At 45.3% G+C, this 19,089-nt stretch overlaps 1 protein-coding gene across 2 annotated transcripts in view; it reads right to left on the bottom strand.

Moving 5' to 3' along the window:
- Positions 1–13,530: 13,530 nt before the first annotated feature.
- The window catches only part of LOC146178595 (uncharacterized), a 483,598-nt gene continuing 478,039 nt past the window's right edge, over positions 13,531–19,089 (bottom strand). For both annotated transcript variants that reach the window (XM_084578394.1, XM_084578393.1), the window contains exons 18-19: positions 18,352–19,072; positions 13,531–17,337 (exon numbers count right to left, since the gene is read on the bottom strand). In XM_084578394.1, the coding sequence (XP_084434520.1) occupies positions 16,822–17,337; positions 18,352–19,072 (1,237 nt within the window). In that variant the 3' untranslated portion in view covers positions 13,531–16,821. The remainder of the gene's footprint in view (positions 17,338–18,351; positions 19,073–19,089) is intronic.

Genomic DNA, 19,089 nt, shown 5'->3' with positions numbered 1-19,089 from the left:
AACGCCTATTACAAAAGAAAAATAAAATATGTCAGCAGCAAAAAGACAAAGCAAGGAACTGGAGATGCGAAGGTTATTGTTGATGCACTGCGAAAAAAAAATACTGAGAACTGTCATTTCCAACTGAATTCCTAAGGGCGGTGCCACGAGCGTCCATCCATACTCACGAATAGTGATGCCGCCACACCCTGCGTACGTCACAGATCAGCATCAGCATTGGCTCACAATAATGTGATCAGCTATGCTTTTCCTTTATGGCCAAGGTGATAGGGGTAGCTTATGGGCAATGTTTTTAAGAGCGGGGAGCCTATTTGCTGCTGTTGTGCTGTCAGTTTAGGCAGTTCTCCCAATGAGAGAAAAAAAACAAGAACTCTCAACTCTGATACCGTTGCTGGAAACAATACAATGCAACATGTCTCATATTCATTTTCATCTCCTCCTAGAAACTTGATCCTTAAATTTTAAGAAAAATTAGTAATAGTGTTTCTTTCTTTAATTACTGAATAAGACTAATATGCTCGAATGCGCCAAATTTGGGACCGTGTTTAATTTGTTGCATTTCTTATATGAAAAAAATATATCATTAAACAGTTTACCATCTAAGTGGTTGTTCATTCAGCAATCAATTCCTATGTAGGTTTGCCTTACAGCCGCAGTGAAAAAATAATTAAAACAGCCTCCTTTCAGATTTGTGGCACCTATGAATTTTTTTTAAATCTTGACTTTCTCACACAATCAGAAATATGCTTGGCATTCTGCACTCTTTCTTCTTTTTGCTCTGAGCACATAAAATATTGTGAGCCCTCCATGGATCTTCTTTCATTTGTGCATACCATAATCCTCTTCTTTCTTTTGTACATACCTCGTCATCGTCCCGCGGCGCCGGCTCCGGCACGCGCCTGGGTTCACCATCAGATTTAACGCTGACACGGCGTACCATGCCTTGCCGTCACGACTTTGCAGTCTCGACCTGACCTTCTTTCACAAGTGGTGGAGGTGAAATTTGATCCCCTTGCTGCCTTGTGCCCTACCTCTCTCTGGAGCTACGTTCCGGTCGCCGTTTGGCAACAGCCACCATCGTTATGTCAACCGAGAGCAGTCCCGACCCGGCCGGACCCTCTACCTCGGCTAAACCGCCGCCTTCCACTGTGCCCACTGTGCCCAAACGACAACACGACCCGCCGCTGTTCGCTGGTCGTCGCGACGAAGACGTGGATGACTGGCTTGACACTTATGAACGCGGCAGTGCCTACAACCGGTGGGATGATGCTTAAAAATTCCTCAACGTTTCGTTCTACCTCATTGAGGTCGCCAGGAATTGGTTTATCAACCGCGAAACCCACACCACTAACTGGCTCATCTTGAAACAGCAGTTCCGCCAATACTTCGCCGACCCGGCAGTTCGGACTGAGATCGCGAAGAACAAGCTCGCTTCCCGCCTTCAAGGTCCCGATGAGTCGTATGTGTCTTACGTAGAGGCCACACTTGCACTTTGCCGGCGTATTAGCCCCACAATGCCGGAACCTGAACGCGTACGCCATGTCATGAAAGGAATCAATTCTGTGGCTTATAACACCTTTCTTGCCCAGAATCCATCAAGTGTTGATTCCATTATTACGACCTGCCAACGTCTCGAACAGCGGCAGTTCTCCCGATTGCAGCCCGGCTTCTCTACTGGCCCGCACTCCACTGACATCGATCTACGAGCCCTAATTCGAGCGCTAATCCGCGAGGAGCTCCAAGCCCTCAGCTCTTTCTGCCGGCACGGGTGCAATCACTCTTCTTCTAACGACGCGAGCCTCCGCGCCATCATTAAAGAAGAGTTCGCAACTATCACTCACCCTGTCACACCTGACCCTCCTGCACCTCGCCCAGCGCCGACTTATTCTCACGTTGCTGCATCCCCTCCTCCTTTTGTTCCCCCACCACGACAAGCACCACCCTACAACGACATCTACGCCGTGACGACGGCTCATCCTACGCCACCCTATTACGCACCTTGGCGCCCCTCTCGCCCAGTGTGCTACTATTCTGGAATCCGAGGACATATATCCCGCTTCTGTCGTCGACGCATTCAGAACGATTGGCGTGGTTACGACGTCTTCGAATGTGATATACCCTCATATTATCAGCGACGACCTATTCCCAGCCCACCTCGTCGATACTCTCCACCACCGGTATCCTCGTCTGAACCAAGTGGGGCCCATGTATCCCGACGCCGGTCCCCCTCTCCATACCGCCGCTCTGTTTCTCCACTTCGACCAGCAACAACTCTCCCTGTCCGCCATTCGGAAAACTAAGCGATGCAGTTTCCGGAGGTGAAACTGCACGTTCCGAACTTACCAAAAGTCTTCCTCATCGCCCGTACAATGTGATTTCCATTTTAGCTGAAGGATTACCAGTCGAAGCTTTGATTGACACAGGGACTGCAATTTCTGTTACTCGCGCTGATTTGTGCCACCGCTTGCGGAAAGTAATGACACCACATGATGGAGCTGAACTTCGTGGAGCAAATGACGTCCCTCTACATCCTTCAGCGAAGGGTACAGTTCGAATTGTTATAGACGGCGTCCGCCACCATGTGTAGTTTGCTGTGCATTCACCGTGTGCGCATCAGATGATTTTTGGATGGGATTTTTTGTCGACCGCTTCAGCGTTAATTTCTTGTGGCGCCCGTGTCATTCATGACAGACAGTGATTTTTCCTCTCACATTTCTGAAGGACGTCATTCCCTCATTGCCGCAGTTGATACTGCATTGCCTCCACGGTGCGAAAAACTTGTTACCGTTGTTTCTGAACACATCACTGACGGGGATGTACTCATCGCACCATCTCATCGTCATCTTGCATGTGGAATCGCCTTCCCATCAAGTCTTGTACGATTCCGCAGCGGCTCAGCGAGAGTAGCTGCCACGAACACATCCCGTGAATCTCTCGTGCTGACTAAAGGAACTTCCCTGCCATGCATAGTGGATGCTCACCCTATGTTCATGATGGTGCTCACCGCCCCGCTACCTCAGCAACGCGATTCATCGCACGTCTCTCTTCTCATGCTGTCGAAGGCAATCAATCTGGACTTCATGCCACACCAACGCCAAGAATTGCTGGAATTGCTTCAGGCCCATCAAGCCATTTTTGATGCCACTTCCCCACCACAAGGACGACGAGTGTTGCACACCACCGCATCATTACTGAAGGTAACTCAATCGTACGCCGACGACCTTATCGGGTTTCTCTCTCGGAACGAAAAGTAACCGAAGAAAATGTGAATGACATGCTCCGTCGCAATATTATTCGTCCATCAACAAGCCCATAGTCCTCCCCAGTAGTATTAGTTAAAAAAATGACGGGTCGGTACGATTTTGTGTTGATTATCGCGCACTCAACAAAATTATCCGTAAAGATGTCTACCCGATGCTGCGAATTGATGACGCCCTTGACTCTCTCCAAGGCGCTGAATATTTCTCGACGTTGGTTCCTCCGCTCAGGTTATTGGCAAATACCTATGCATGAGGGAGACAAACAAAAAAACCGCTTTCGCAACTCCCGGTGGGCTTTACGAGTTTAATGTTATGCCCTTCGACCTGTGCAACGCAACAGCGACATTTGAAAGAATGATCGATACGGTACTTCGTGGCCTAAAATAGAAAACTTGTTAGTGAAAACATTGTTATCTTTTCGGCAACTTTTAACAACCATCTCATGCACCTCAATGAAGTCCTGACGTGTCTTGCTTCAGCGAGCCTTCAGCTCAACACCAAGAAGTGCCACTTTGCACAGAAGGAAATTAAAATATTGGGACATCTGGTTAGCCATGACAGCATTCGTCCAGACCCTGAAAAAATCACCGTGGTCTCGAATTTTCCTCGTCCACAAAGGACTGCAGATTTGCGCAGTTTCCTCGGCCGGGCGTCATATTTCCGGCGTTTCATAAGGCATTTTGCAATTATTTCTGCGCCACTTCATGAACTATTTAAAGCGTGCAGCTCTTTCGTGTTGACTGAACAGTGCAACACTGCTTTTAACAACCTAAAGCACGCCCTCACATCAGATCCCGTTCTAGGCCACTTCAGCGACAGCGCTCCTACTATCCTGCACACTGATTTGCACTTTCATTAGGTATAGTATGCATGCATATGCACTTTTATTTGTGCATACCATAACCTTCTTCTTTCTTTTGTACATACCATTGTCATCGTCCCGCGGCGCCGGCTCCGGCACGCGCCTGGGTTCACTATCAGATTAAACACTGACACAGCGTACCTCGCCTTGCCGTCACGACTTTGCCGTCTCGAACTGGCCTTCTTTCACAATATATTTATCAGGGCCTGCATATCTCAATCCAAGGTGATATCAAAGTTATAAAAAAAGTGCATCCAGAGAAAAGCTGCTTATGCCATGATGTCGGTCAAACATTTTTCTTCCGAAATACTAGCAATAGCACAAAACTAATTTCACTGATGGTGTATTGAGAAATGCGTGTACCATGTGTAAGGGAACCAAAGAACTCTGCATAAATAAAGGCCTTTAAAGTCAAATTAGCTGGACCCATAGCGGACATGACATTAAGGAAGGTGAAACGACTTTTTCATTTCTCGTGTTAAACTCTTTACTACTGCATCATTTCAACGCTTCCATGAAAAGCCACGACACAAAATACAGAAGAATTCAACTGCCCACTGAAAGCTCATTTCTGCCTGTGTGTTGTGAACAACACTAAGATACGTATAATTCGTCAGTAATACAAAAGACTATGTAGTAATGAAAGCAATCACTCTTGACATGCACATTCTACTTCGTGTGGTTACTCAAATAATACTTTCTAATCGTCATTCTACTAAAATAGTACTACGTAAGTTTGTACCTTGGCGTAAACCATGATTTACATTATTTTTGCTCGCGCACACAAGCACCAAACCTAAATGCAGCGACCACTGTGAAATATGCGCCACAGCAACAACCTGTTTCTTGCACGCTGGTTGTACTCATCGTATTAATGCACCCACTGTTAGAAAAATGGGCGCTTTTAACATCAAATAAAAGATGAAAAACTCGTTCGGGGTACTGATCACATCCAATCACGAAGCCGGTCGTGCATCCAATACGCACCATGCTACAACTATATCTTGAAATATACACCACAACATTATACTTATATCGTACACCGGCTGCGCGTTAGGGACGAACGCACATAGGAAAAGCGACGGCGTTTGAAGAGTTGACTTGAACGGCGCGGCAGGAAGAGACGAAGACAACACACACGGACAAGCGCAAAATCCTTCCCCCGCGCCGTTCATGTCAAGTATGTCTGACCAACTAGCCCAAACGTTCACGCTTCTTGTTCCGAAGAGGGATAGGCTCGCCCTCACAATAAAGCAGGCCGGGTCGAGTTCGTAGCTTGTATTACTATGAAATTTTGCGACCACACGCAACAGTATTAACAACACGTACTTCATTCAATAGCAATATTAAATAAAAGTAATTTCAAGCAGCGTACTCACATTTCCAAACAATCACGCCAGTCCATTTCCTTCTTCCGTGTTGACGCCGGCGTTGCCACGGCGCGGTGCAAGCGGTGTACGGCACTGAACATATTTACCACTACATCACGTACTTCAGAACGTCTATTAGAGTTCACATGTCACATATAAATTCTGCGGCCCATTCACAGAACCACCGAACAAAAAAGCCGCACAGCGTAATGAAATAGCGTTCACAATCACACTACACGACAACAAAGGCAGCATGGCGCCGTCGCAACTTTCTGCCACTGGCGACTTCGGATCGGATCGGATTGACCTATCGGTGGCTTTTCTGGCTTTTTTTTACTGCCGCTTCCTAAAGGGACTTTCGGCTTCGAAGGGCAGTTTGGCGATAATTTATTTTTTGAAAGGCAGCGTACAGTCTTCGTCTAGGGCAATCTTTAAGCACAAAGCTGGCGGGCTGAGGGAACAAAAACCAGTGCCGCTGGGTCCCAGCGTTCCATACCTGATCATGGACCCAGTATGGCATACACTGGCATACTGTCACGCGCCGCACTGGTGGCACTGGTTGCCCGGAGAGAAAAAAAAAACGCCTCGAATAAAAAGTAAAAGCTAAAAAGTAACGAAGCATCTCAACTACATTTCAAAAAGGCTTAAAAGATAAAACAATAATAAAAACTGGGCGAAAACAAAAAGTGCAGCACTAGCACGCTTCGAACAGAGTACATATTACTTTGTAACTTTCTACGTTAACCACTCGGCCAGGCCGGAAACTGTGAGTGCAGGAAACATTTTCGCATGTTATGTCATGATCGCATTCACATAATTGGGACTAGTATTTCGAAGCATGTCTTGAAGTGTACAGGCCATTGCTGCCGCTCTAACACTTACAACTTCACCATTGGAGCTTGTTGCCTGCTCCCACGACTTGCAACTAATGTTCTGGATGCCTATGCGTAATATTTTGTGCACTGGAATCATTTGAACATGTCGAGTTTGGCATCGCTGGCAAATTTACCTGCGCCGGCTGTTCGATGGTGTTCTGCTACTGTGGGCGTAATTTTCGCTGAACACGGAGCTGTAGCACAAACGTTCAAGGAAAAAAGTGCGACCAAACTTCAATATCGGGCAAGCACAGCAGCGACGGCACTATTTTGCATGTAACTAAATCCTATTTGTATGTAAACGTTTTGGGAAGCGATGCGATGACCGAGGGCTCGGCTAATCTATACGCAGAGCAAGAAGGAGCTCAAAAGCTTGAGAACCGCGCCAAATATCATGCATTACAAGCGCTGTATGTTGTTTTTTTTCTCTCATGAGTCCATCGCTCGGTGAACTACTCTCTTCCTTGTCTCCTTTTGAGTGATTACTTTGTAAACATAGCATGTGTGAAAGGAAATGCAAATGCATGTTCCTGTCAAGTCATCAATTTAATTCTTAGTTTTGAATTAAATTATTTCAGGCCACCTTCCTGTCCTGTAGTAATGCAAGGGCATGTAGCATTCATTAAACTGCTTTAAAAATATGTTGTTCCTCATGAATTATGCGTACGTCCTCCAAAATCATCAAGCAGTAATAGTATAGCACATGTAGTGATTGTTGATAATAAATTCTTTCTATATTGAACTGCTCAGGTTGCACTGTGTTTCAAGTTGAAACACACCGTGTTCTCTCAATGAGGGGTCTCAATGACCGAGAAAGTACACATCATACTTCTCGTTAACTTTTCACATTTTGTGCTTACACATTAGCAGTTCACAAAAAAAAAACCTGATTTTTAAAACAAGAAAAAATAATGCGAAATGTCAATTGAAAATCTAGTTTAAGGCTGTTACTAAAACACAGAAGGTATTGAATCTCTGTTGAGTTCCTTTGTACTCATTAAGAAAACATTAAGACCAAACCAGAAACTCAAAACCTATTTTCGTAAGGTTGGGATTCGATCCCGCGTCCTTGGGCACCAAAGCCGAGCAGGCTAGCGGATGTATGCGATTAGAAAGCCTAAATGGTATGGCACCTACCGGAATGCATGCTGTACGACCTTCGTGAAAATTCTGGTACTAAAGCCAGGAGGCTAATCACCGTTTGGATATTTACCGATGGCGAAAACCCCAGATCTACCGGTGCTCACCATCATTGGGACTAGTCTGTTGTCAGCAGTTGAGAAAATGGCGTCATAAATTGCGTGATATATGGATCGCATAAATAAATAGCTCAACTTCCACACTGATTTAGCATTCATAAGTGCTGCTAAAGGGAACGTAAATTACAGATATAAGCGAATATAGAAAGGTTGCAGCAGAGTATTTCGCAGTCTTTCAAGCCGTACAACTGCCTGCAGAGAACTAAAGAAAAACTGATCATGGTCTGAAATTGAAACCGAATGTAGGCTACCTGTATACAAAATCCTTCTGGGCAAAAGAAAATTAAAATGAAATTAATTACACGCTATAACATGGTTACTAAACTGAATTCAACCATATGTGATTGTTCGAGAAGAAGTAAAATGCGGCAAAAAGACATTTAAACTGTTGAAAGCTATACCTATCAGCTGTAGAGAATAAAAAGGAAGAATATCCAGAAGTTTTTAAGATGCAAAAGAAAATGCTATATTGCATATAATAATATAACGCCGTACGCAAAGCTAGACAGCCATTGCTGCTAGTGTTGCAAAGCCTAACGGCACCCATAGAAGATTTTTGAACCGAAAGCTCCACTGGCCTAGTAGAGCGAGTTCCGCCGTCTGCCGCCGAATAACCTCAGAGAGAGAAGCGATACCACGTGACTCGCCATAGCTGCTGCTATCTCCGCTACTTCTACCGCCGCTCGCCAACTCTCACCACGTGACTATCCTGGAACTTAAAAAAGTGAGACGCTCAGGCCACCGCCTCGCAGTTCTTGTTTCAGAGACCTATACTTCGGTTAGATACTGAACGATGGAAGAAGGGAGCGAGTCTGAATGTCCGTCTATGCTGAAGATGTGTTCGTGCACCATGCGTTGAAAGCTGCAAGCTGAGCCGGATCATCCTGTGTATATGGCGCGGGTCACTAATCGATATACAGGAGACGGTATACAGCTGCTCGCGACAAGCGCGAGGCTGAAACGCGTGAAGAATGGGCATAAACATCTATAAGAAAGATTTCACTAGCGTAGTCCAGCAAAACCTCAGTAATTACTTTTTTAAGCAATCTGGGCAAATTGTTTGCAATGCTATGCCCGGAATTTTCTGTAGCAGTCCAAACAATATATCTCTATTTGGGAAAGCTTGTGATTGGCGCAATTTTCATTTGACACTAGGAATACTGTCTTTGTACTCAATATTTTATGCAGCATTTGTGAGTACCGATGTTTTGTGGCTTGCGTTTCGAATTGCAGGAGCTCTCGTGTTATCATGCTAATCAAACGGAGATAGTATGTACGCGCCATAACGCCTAGTATAGTAGCACAAATGGCTTGAGCCATTTGTTCGAGGTCTCTATATTTTTTTTTCGGAAATCATGATTTGAAGTGTGGCGTAAAAGGATATTTTTCAAATAATGAAATATGACTTTGTGATAACTCGATTTTGTGCAGTTCTTACACTTTTCTTTAGGGCATTTTGTGTCATAAAGGGGGGAGGGGGGGGGGGAGGAATGAACCTGGCGACATGCTTATCATCGCACCCCCTTCTGTGTCGGACTGGCTCATTTTCGTTTGCTAGGCTTTGTCCATCTGTAATAGCCAGCGATCAGTATTTGTGCATGCAGCCTGAACCCATACTGCGGAGTGTCGAACGTCCGAGGAATTTTCGAAGTGCTCTCGCGGAATTTTGAGCGTGCCACAGTCTACGCGTAGCCTATTGCCTGAGCGGGGGCAGGTCTCGACGTGGTCCTGATCAGGCAGCTGCGATCCAACTCGAACGAAGAATATATTCTAATTCGCTTAAATTAAAAGAGTGCACCACCCAGGCGCATACGCTTTAGTCTTCGATGCCGTAGAGATTGCAACCTCGAGGTGGCCTCGAGAGTGAGGCGAACCAAGCCTAGGTTATGAGAAAGCTATCATGGGATAGAAAAAGGAAGAAGGTGCGTTGAAACAAGGCTAACGAGGCAGCCAGTAAGCCTGAAACACGGATAGCTATAGAAGAAGTACATAATAATAAAATCATTATTTCCTCGAGCAACGCTTTCAAGCACAACGAAATCGCAGAAAGCTTCAATAAAGAGAATAGTGGAACTTACTCCGTCGTACCTTTGTAGTTGCTTCACTAGTGACTACGCATATAGCATAGATGGTGAGTATATGCAGGACACTAGAGCTGGACAGTATGAAATTAATAATCTGGCATATTCTTTTGAAATAAAAGCGGTGAAAGAAAGCCATTTGCGTGGAAGTGTGACCCTCTGCACACTTACGGTATTACTTGAAAGTAGGTCCGAAAACCGCCTCTGTAAAACCGCTGGGTGGCGGAATTTAGCTTGGTGGTCAGGTGTCACAGACCACCGCCAACAACCTTACTTTGGCGCCGTGTGCTGCAGATGCACGTATGCTGAGCGCGAGGCACTCCCGCTTGATATATGATGAAGCCGGAGGGAGGTTTCCAGGAATCGGAGTCCCCTCCGCTTCCGGGTATTCACCGCCGCTTTGTGCGCAGGCCAAGTCCACTCGCAGTACGACCAAGAGCGCCGTGCCTCTGAATAACGGGAGCACTCCAGACACTGGCACAGTCGTTCTGAGGCACGCCGTGGAAGAGGGTGTGTGGTGCGTCTGCGGCGCCAAAGGGCCTAAGTACAGGCGCTGGGTGCGTGGCCCTCCTCCATCGAGTCGGACGCCTTCGAGCCAGAGCCCTGTCAACGTCCATCTTTCACCGTGTCTGACTGTCGGTATAATCTTCCCTTTTCTTGTCTGATCTTGTTGCCTACCATAGATTGGACGCTTTGTTTATTTGCTTGATTTGTTGATTGTTTTTGTGGTTACATTCCCTGCAGCATTTTGTATTTGACTATGCCTTGTATCTTACTCTTGTTCCTTTTGATTCATACCTTGTGTTATCCTTGCTAATAATTAAATATTTTGTGTATTCTCCGCACCTATTGAATTCATTCTAATTCACCAAAGCAACGACACACGTGAACCCTACGCGGGCAGACCGGCCTAACAAATTCTGTTGTCTCACGCTGGCTTTGAAGTCAGGTGCTAGCGTAAAGCGGCCCCTGTGCATCCACGGCTTACGCCTGGCAGCCATTGGCCAGATAAGTTTGTGACTTCGGGGAACCCCCAGTGCAGCCTCGGTTCGGGGACCAGTTTCAGGTGGTCGAAGGCTCAGCAAGAAAGAATGGTGATGGGAATTCGTTTTGAGGCCGAGGGTCACCCATTCGGCTAAGGTGAGTGTTCGTCCTCTAAAGAGAACTGAAAACGCGTATGCTCAATTGGAGCAATTGAACGAATCCCACGCTGCCCATTACCACGGTAACTACAATTCCCCTCAACTCAATCCGTTTCCAAACCCGCCCCCCCCCCCCCCCCCCCCCACTGATATTGTCATGCACCATAGCACATCGCTGGACGCAGAAGATTAACCGTCGGACGATCGGTAGAGGAAGAAGAACGAGGACCAGAAGGACGTTTGTAGTCGCGATCCTGCTTCCATCCATCCCTCTGTAAATAAAACCCATGTGCGTACTAAGCACGTAACAATGTATCCTAAGGGAGATTAGTATACTCTGCTCGGGCCTTTCCCACCTGCTTTGGGCCGCTTAGACCAAACCCTTTATTTTTATTATTCGGCGCCGGTTGGCAAAACTGTTTTGTCAATTTAGACAATATCATTTTAATCTCAATTTATCCACTCTTTCTCTAATTGCAACATATTAGCGGTGCGAGCAGTATATACATAATACGCTTAGTTATGAGTTGTACATAAAACCTATAGAAACACCCTGTTTGAGTAACAATGCTTGCCAAATAGGTGGTGTTTGCGAGATTTTTTTTCAAGTTCTTGCATATATTGCACCCTCTAGGTGATCACCTCCGACGCAACGCAGCCATCTCCGTGCGAGAACAGCTTAACTTTTTCGATGCGTAATGAAAGTAGTCATTCATTACAAGGGCCACCGTTCGAAAAAAAAAAAGGCATAGAACAAAAGAGTGCTTGCCTTTTTAGCGCTAATGGGCTGGTTAATAGCCCTGGTTTAGCCCCTCGCTTAAGAAACTTGCCTTTAGAGCTCATCCTAAAAGGTAGCGAGATCATGGATAACAAAAATTAACACAGGTATAAAATTGTCTGTCACTATTTTTCTTACATTTTTTTATTTTGAACACGTTCTTTGATATTTCGACATTACCCTAAGTTTCGTGCACTGAATACTTTGTTTTCTTAACATTGAATAGCACTGAAACCAGGCTTTACGCATAAATGAGCGACTTTAGTCTACATGCTTTCGTCAACACATGCTGCTGCCAAGAACATACGCTTACATAACGATTGTGCCACTCCTTGCCGTATGCATATCCACTATCAGAACCAGTGTTGTCTGAATTAGAACCAGACTTTAAACTCATATTGGGCAAGAGTCAATGACCCAAATGAAATAGTTTCTCTAAGGTTGCGTTTAGCCGAATTTGACATGGTGCTTTTTCAGTAGGTGCGGTGTTTTGACCTACGTTGCCTCAATTGTCCTTCAGCCACGTTACAAGACGGTTAGCCATCGGTCACAGTCGCTGCTGCAGCTTCGATTCTGGCTCGCTTCCATGCTTGCCAAGCTTCTAGGCAAGGGCTGTCCGGCTTATCGTTGTTCGGTAGTCTCGGCAGCCTGTCTGCCCGCCTATGGTCTCCCTTTGGCAAAACGGGCTTCCTGTACCTTCTCCGGGGCTCCGAGCAGCACCTTCGATCACATCATGCTTCTCTGTGGAATTCCAGCCGCCAGCCCACGAGGGCCATACCGATCAGGAGGGCTGGAGGGATGGGAAATCACGGTGTCCAGCTCTAACCTGGCCTTCCAGAGGAGGCTGGTCGAACGGGCTAGAGCGGTCGCTGTCAGACATCGCAATCCGGCCATCACCCGCAATCCGGAGCCGACCCACTCCACGTAAAATATTTTCAACTCATCAATATAGCTGTTTACCTTCCCCACCACCTACGACAAGCCGACTCTTCTTGTCATGTTGTCTGATGGATTCCCCCGACACTACGCTCGCAGACCTCGCTCACCCTCGTCCAGTTGTTTTATGAGTGCAGCGTATTTGACCAGATTAAAGAAACAAGCGACGCAGATGAAACTTCATTAAGACGACGATGTTCTCTGAACAGCGCCAGTGTGTGTTGGAGCTGGACCTAAATGATCGGCGACGACGTTTGTTGCACAGAGCGAGAGCTCAACTTCAAAGTTTTGCAGCCAGATGACCTTGAGATATGGCATGGAGGAAATACAGCTCCAGCTCTAAAAAAAGGGCTCTCGACAGTAGCTGATGCTTACATAAGGATGACATCCGTACTTAGTATTATGTAGATAAAACGGCTATGACCAGAGTTATTTTCCCTCTCTGCTTTGGTTCCTCTTTGTGTTTAGGGTTACTGTCAAGAAATCAGCTGTTAAGGTGAAATACGCAGTGACTTTCGTGATTCGGTTATCTTGTGTTTGGTGCTGTTGGACTTCACAAGCCTTGCGTCTGCATAAAGTGCATTGTTTAAAGTAATGTGTTGCTTCCTGTGCAATGAAGTTATGTTCAGTGTGGTCTGTTGTGCAGTTATGGTCTCATATGCCAGTTGATGTGCGGCTGTACCTGCCTTTGAGAGGAACAATGCACTGTGCTACAAAGACCGGTTTTTACTTATGTGTGTACCTAAATAAATAAACCACCTCGATCAACAGGTTGGCTTTCATAACAACGAAACCTTTCCAGTAATCGTACTTATTACCCCAGTAATTTATTTACCCGCAAAGCTCTACTGTAAAACGTCTAGCTGAGATGCTAGAAAAAAAAAAGTGAAACCTTCGTATTTTTGAAGGTTCTGCATGTGGCCAATTCCCATAAAAGAAAAGCCACTACAGTGAACTAAATGGAGCAAGGAAGCATTTATTCGGAAAGACGGCAACGGATATGCTGTAAGGGAGTACTTATTTAATTCATACATCTGAATTCTGTCGCTCCCTTACACTTCCGCCACTGGATCGCAGTCTCTTGGGCATCTTAATCCAATTAAAAGGGACACATCGATGCACAAAGGACGGAATAATTCTGTCACCTCTTTGAAAAAAGGTATAGGGAACACTCGGTTTTGAAAAAATGGAACAACCATGCACACACAATCTACTCACAGACAATCATGTGCACGCACAACAGAAATGCTCTTCTGTCATTCTTCGAAACACAGTTTTGCTTGCACGAGTGGAATTAAAAAGCAAGCATGAGCACATTCGCTATATAAAACTTCTTCAGCCGAATACCAGCTGCTAGAAAAAAAATGAATTTAAACAACCATGACTTACTGTCACTGCCGGAAATGGTGTCCCAACTGACAGTGTTCTCGACTATTATATCGAAGGCTAGAGAGCAGAATCATAAATAGTGGAATTGGTTTGTAATTACCCTGCATGTGCGGTACTGCTAGAACTCGCATTTGAGCGCACCTCTCGAAATTCTTTAAATTATGTAGTTACATCTAATTAAGATTTGTCTCAGAGAGTGAATAAAACTTTCAAGTGTAATTGAAATGCCGTTCTAACTCCCAATTTTAAAGCCCCTGAACTAAGCTACGTCCCTTTCATAGCGTCCTAGTGAAGGCGACGTGAAAACAGTAGCCGTCACTCCGCTGCACAATCTTTGGCAAGAAATGTACAGCAGAAAGGCGCTCTGACGGGCTATATAAAACTGCGCAATGATGACGGAAAGACAACCTTGTCTCCGCTTTGTCTGTGGAGTCGTGTCTCTTTCGTCACGTCCTCTTTGCGCCGTTTTATTATAACAAATAGGCGTGGATACAACAGCCTAGTGCTAGTAAGAAAAAGTGGTAGCGAAAAGCGATACGTTTACACGATGGAAGATATTGCAGTCATTTTTTATATTGCGGTTTTTAAATGTCATATTGTTCTGATGTGACATGAACTGCAATGTGCAGTCTAAAACAGACGTAAAATCATTCATAGTACAAAAGCTGCCAAATAGATGACTCATGATTGTTGACATCTTGCACGCTCAAGCTTTCAATGGCGGCATAAAAATTTAACATTCAACAAATAAACTTCATAGACATGACTGGTAGTAATGCAATGAAGATGACTTGCTGCTTACAAGAACATGAAACTTGCGATTAATATTTATATGAATAAATGCTATATAGATGTTCTTCTGGGACATGACATTAAAAGTGTCTATTAAAGAATGTTCCGAACAAGTACCCATATACATATATAACAATTACCTCAAGAAACAATTGTCCGCATTCATCATGTAAAACCAACCATGTGTTCTAAGTCATTTCTAATTATGATCGTCATTAAAACTTGCATCAAAAATTATGATAGCAATTTTAGTACACTGAGTTAACACAAGGGAAAGTGAATTCTTAGACAACCACGCAAGAATAAATGTTTACGTTCCGGGCATCCTAACATTTAAGTGGTGCTACATGCAGTTCAATTAGACGCTAACGCATGTGCTTCCATAGAGGCTGAGCATGGTTTCGGTGGATCGCAAGATGATAGTTCCACCGCGACAGCAAACCTACAAGACTGTACCCTACACCTCCGCATCCGCACACTCCTCCCCAAAATTCCGTTGGCATGCGCTCTTGGCCACTGATGGAATCTAAGACGCATATTCCACGTTTGGAGACAAACATTGATATTACGAAGTTGCGCTCGCCGGCTGATACATTTTGACTTCTAGAGAATGAATGCGCTCTTTGGTGTCGCCTAAAATAGTTCCTTTCAATTTCTGTTTAGAAGTACCTCAGAGAACCTCCACACTGTACCTGCTGTAGGACGCCAGTCAGGCGTCTCAGTGGCCGCACACATCCTCCATGAGCACGTGTAAATGTGTGCTTAAATTAAACGCGCGACTTCTGTACGTTTTTGTTGTACAATTTATCAACGCTGCATATTTCTACGCTTTTGATGATTGCTCCAATTCATCTGTCTTGTCTTTTTATTGCTCTCACTTTTTGGGATACACTGTCTGATATTTGCCCTTTACGTGCTACAGAACTCAACGGACATTTAAGCTCCTTGTTTAAGGGCAGGTCGCTAAAGTGTCATAGGGTTGTTCAGGATCTCAACGCTACCATTTAGAAAACATTGCGAGCAGCTCCTACACAAGAGGCGCAAGAGGCACTGATTCGATACCTTTTTGTTCCGTGTCTATGCAGGTTGCGGGCGACCGAGCACAAAATACGGCCCAGGCTGGCCAGCAAAACTGTGATGAGAGGGAGTGGGGTGGCACATGGGAACACTATATAGCTGCCCATTGGTAACTAAGTCGCCGGATTATACGGCGACAACTCTCGAGCCATTAACAGGTGCCCAAGAGCTGTGCTCGAATACTGGGCACAGCATAGTTCTGGAGGATATCCAAAGTATCAAATGTACTGATAATTAATGTCTTCGCAATATGTACGTGCAAATGCATGCGTCGATAAATTAGATGGCATCCCTTGAAAGGAGAGATATACTTATATACAAATATGTACAATAACAAATCCAATTATTTCTGTCTAAGCATTCACAACATACCTTGTGTGCCACCGTTTTTAAATAACCTTTGCGAGGAAAGGCAAGAACAAAACTGAAATAAAGACAGCTGTTCCCAGGTGCATCTGGTTTCACCATTCAGTTGTTTGATAAAGAAGGTGAATCGTAACTTTTAAGTCACATTAGTGTCAGCAAAATGTACCAACGTTTTCTTCACCAGCAGTCCTTCCAAATAATCGGCACCATTTTGTCAGTCTGTGTTCTTTGGCAAAATCGAGAGGTAACACTTGATAGCTGCACGTGAAACCACGATCACTAACAATTTCGTACACTTTATCTTTCAGCAATCTAACACTGAGATCACAGCACGCAGGAAAGACGCCGTTTGTCGAGAGCGCAATCACGTTAGGTGACCAGGCCATACCACACAAACCTCGAGAGCGGTAAAGTCTTGCCCTGGAACAAACTATAATTGTAGGAGAGCGAATGCTCAAGAGCTTGTCACTGTTTCACAACACAGAGAGCGGCCTCCGCTTGGACCAAACTTTCAGACACAGCACCAAGCGCCTCTGAAGGGGATGGAAAAGACTAAGAAGCACCGTTTTGAAGTCACAAAGTGTCCAATAGAACCACTTGATCACAGCCCGCGTGTCGTGTTACATCATATTCATTATGACACAAACACTGTGCTAGATCCATTCAGTGTCAGGAAGGATGTCTCTTCCGTGGCGGAATTCAGAGTGCCACTCTGGATCAACCCGTGTTCAGAAACGGCCACGTTCTGCGATTCTGTCGCTGCCATCACTGTAGTGTTCAATGAGTGCGGTAATTCTGGAGTCTTAGGTGTGCTGGGCACTGGTGAGGGCCTTTGGAACGTGCTGAAAGACTCTACCTTCGGCTTGTCCACTGGCAGATGAACTATGCCATTGATTCGCATCGGAGCTGTCTCTCCGCAGCCGTATGCGAAAAGGATGTGCGGTTTTTGGCTGCAAGCAGAGCTGAGCATGGTAGAACTACGCGACTCGTCGTCGATGTACTTCAGTGGGTGAGACGCTGTGAGGCCGCGGCTCTTCGAGAGCTGATGTTCCTGGCCAGTGTACAGGTCGGGAACGAGAGCAGTGACTTGGTCTTCAGAGGAATAAAACTCCTTTCGACTCTCTTTTGCATCAAGTTCTTCGGCGATTGCCTGCGTAGAAAGAACAGCGTCAAATATGTAAAGAAGGCAGTCTAAATGTGGGAAAAATAAAAAGGTGCATACGAACAGTGACTAAACTGCTTTCTTGGGCGCTCTATACGCGGAAAGATATATAGACGGAGTCTAAAGCAACCAACTAGTATCTTTAGACGTTCACCTCACTGTCGCCATTGTTGCTGTCTCACTGCTGTCATACAAAGTCATCCGGGGCACATTTTATGCCTCAGGCAAGAATTAAGCGCTGACAAGCCAGGGTTCAATGGTTGGAGAACAGTTGCAAAGTGAAGCGTGAACCAAGCCACCAAGCAAAAATGTATTCCCGATGTGGTTGCAGGCAGGGGTTTCCTTACACAACCTCTAAGAAGGTAAGTACGCGTATACCGCGCATGTCGTTTGAAGGCACCCCTTCAGGGCATGCCAAGTATTTTGCTTTTGTTTTAAATGGAGGCCTGCAAAAATTGACTACACTTTCTCCTTCTCTTCTAAGTTATGACTGCTGGCAATTATTGCCCCCTATGATTTCAACTCCTCATGTCGAAACCTAAGTGGCACCCTGACGTCCAAACCTACAATCAGAGTACATGGATTGTCGTGCCTCATATCATTTCCTAACATATTAAAATAAATGTAGTAATTTTCGTTCTTTCGTGCCAAATGGTGTTTTTGGTAAGCCATCTGCACTAAATCAATACATCTAAGAAAGCGCAAAAAAAAGACTGGCGCATAAAATCAGAACGAAAAAAACTTGCCTTATTTTATGAGATTATTGTAACTGTTATTCGTTGTTTGTTATTCAGCACAACGTTATTCACAAATGCAGCCCAAACTAGGCACTTATGAAGATTGAAGAAATGGATAATAAAACTCGAATTTTTTTCTGCATATTGCATTATTTAAACATATGACCTATATTATCAGCACTCGATTTTACATTGTATTCTTTAATTCATAATTATTATCAAGTGTTATCAGCTTGTACAAATTATTTAATTACTGCATAAATACCTTTGGCGCCTTCTTCCTAAGGTGTCCTCCAGAATTGTTTTTCTTGTCGTCCTTCTGCAGATTGCAGTTCTTCAAGAGGCTGCCGACTCCCGAGAAGCGGGGAGACCTAGTGGCACTGTCCCTAAGGCCCTCCGAGTCTCCTTTACCACCACCTCCTCGCTTGTTCCAAATGTTGCTGTTAAAGACTACAGTGTTTGTGCTGTCAGTGCTGGTGGACGTGACGCGCACCATGGACGAGTGACTGTTTTGCTTGGGGTTGGAGTGTGCACACCAAGACCCTGTCGGCGGTCCACTTCCACGGTGCCTCTTGAAGGTTCCCGTGGTTACAAGCTGCGCCCAGGATGCGCGGGCTTCGGGATACTGTAACACTCGCACCACGAAGATCAGGAAACCCTGCATCGAGTTGCACACACAGAAGATGTACTGGAACACGGTCCTGGCCTTGCCCACGGCGAAGAGGCCAAATATCCACGTCACACCAAGCAGAGTCATCACGGCGAATGCACCACGAACTTGGGCCGCGGTGATCTGAGGCTGATTGGTCATCGCGGAGCTGGATCCGGAGTTGTGGTTGGCGGACTTGCTAGCGCTCGCCATGCGTGGCTTGAAGAGGACCCTCATCACCATGATAAATACAAGCAAATTTATGAAGAGGATGAAGCAGGATATGCCCAAGAAGGCGATGTAGTAGATGAGTGGGTTTCGGGACGATATAACGCAGCTGAAATGAAAGCAGAG

The sequence above is a fragment of the Amblyomma maculatum genome, chromosome 9 (genome assembly GCF_055883805.1).
Source record: "Amblyomma maculatum isolate TAMU_Amacu chromosome 9, ASM5588380v1, whole genome shotgun sequence".
Lineage (NCBI taxonomy): Eukaryota > Metazoa > Arthropoda > Arachnida > Ixodida > Ixodidae > Amblyomma > Amblyomma maculatum.
Note: the sequence above shows the minus strand (reverse complement) of the source record. Positions and strands in the feature narration are given on the sequence as shown.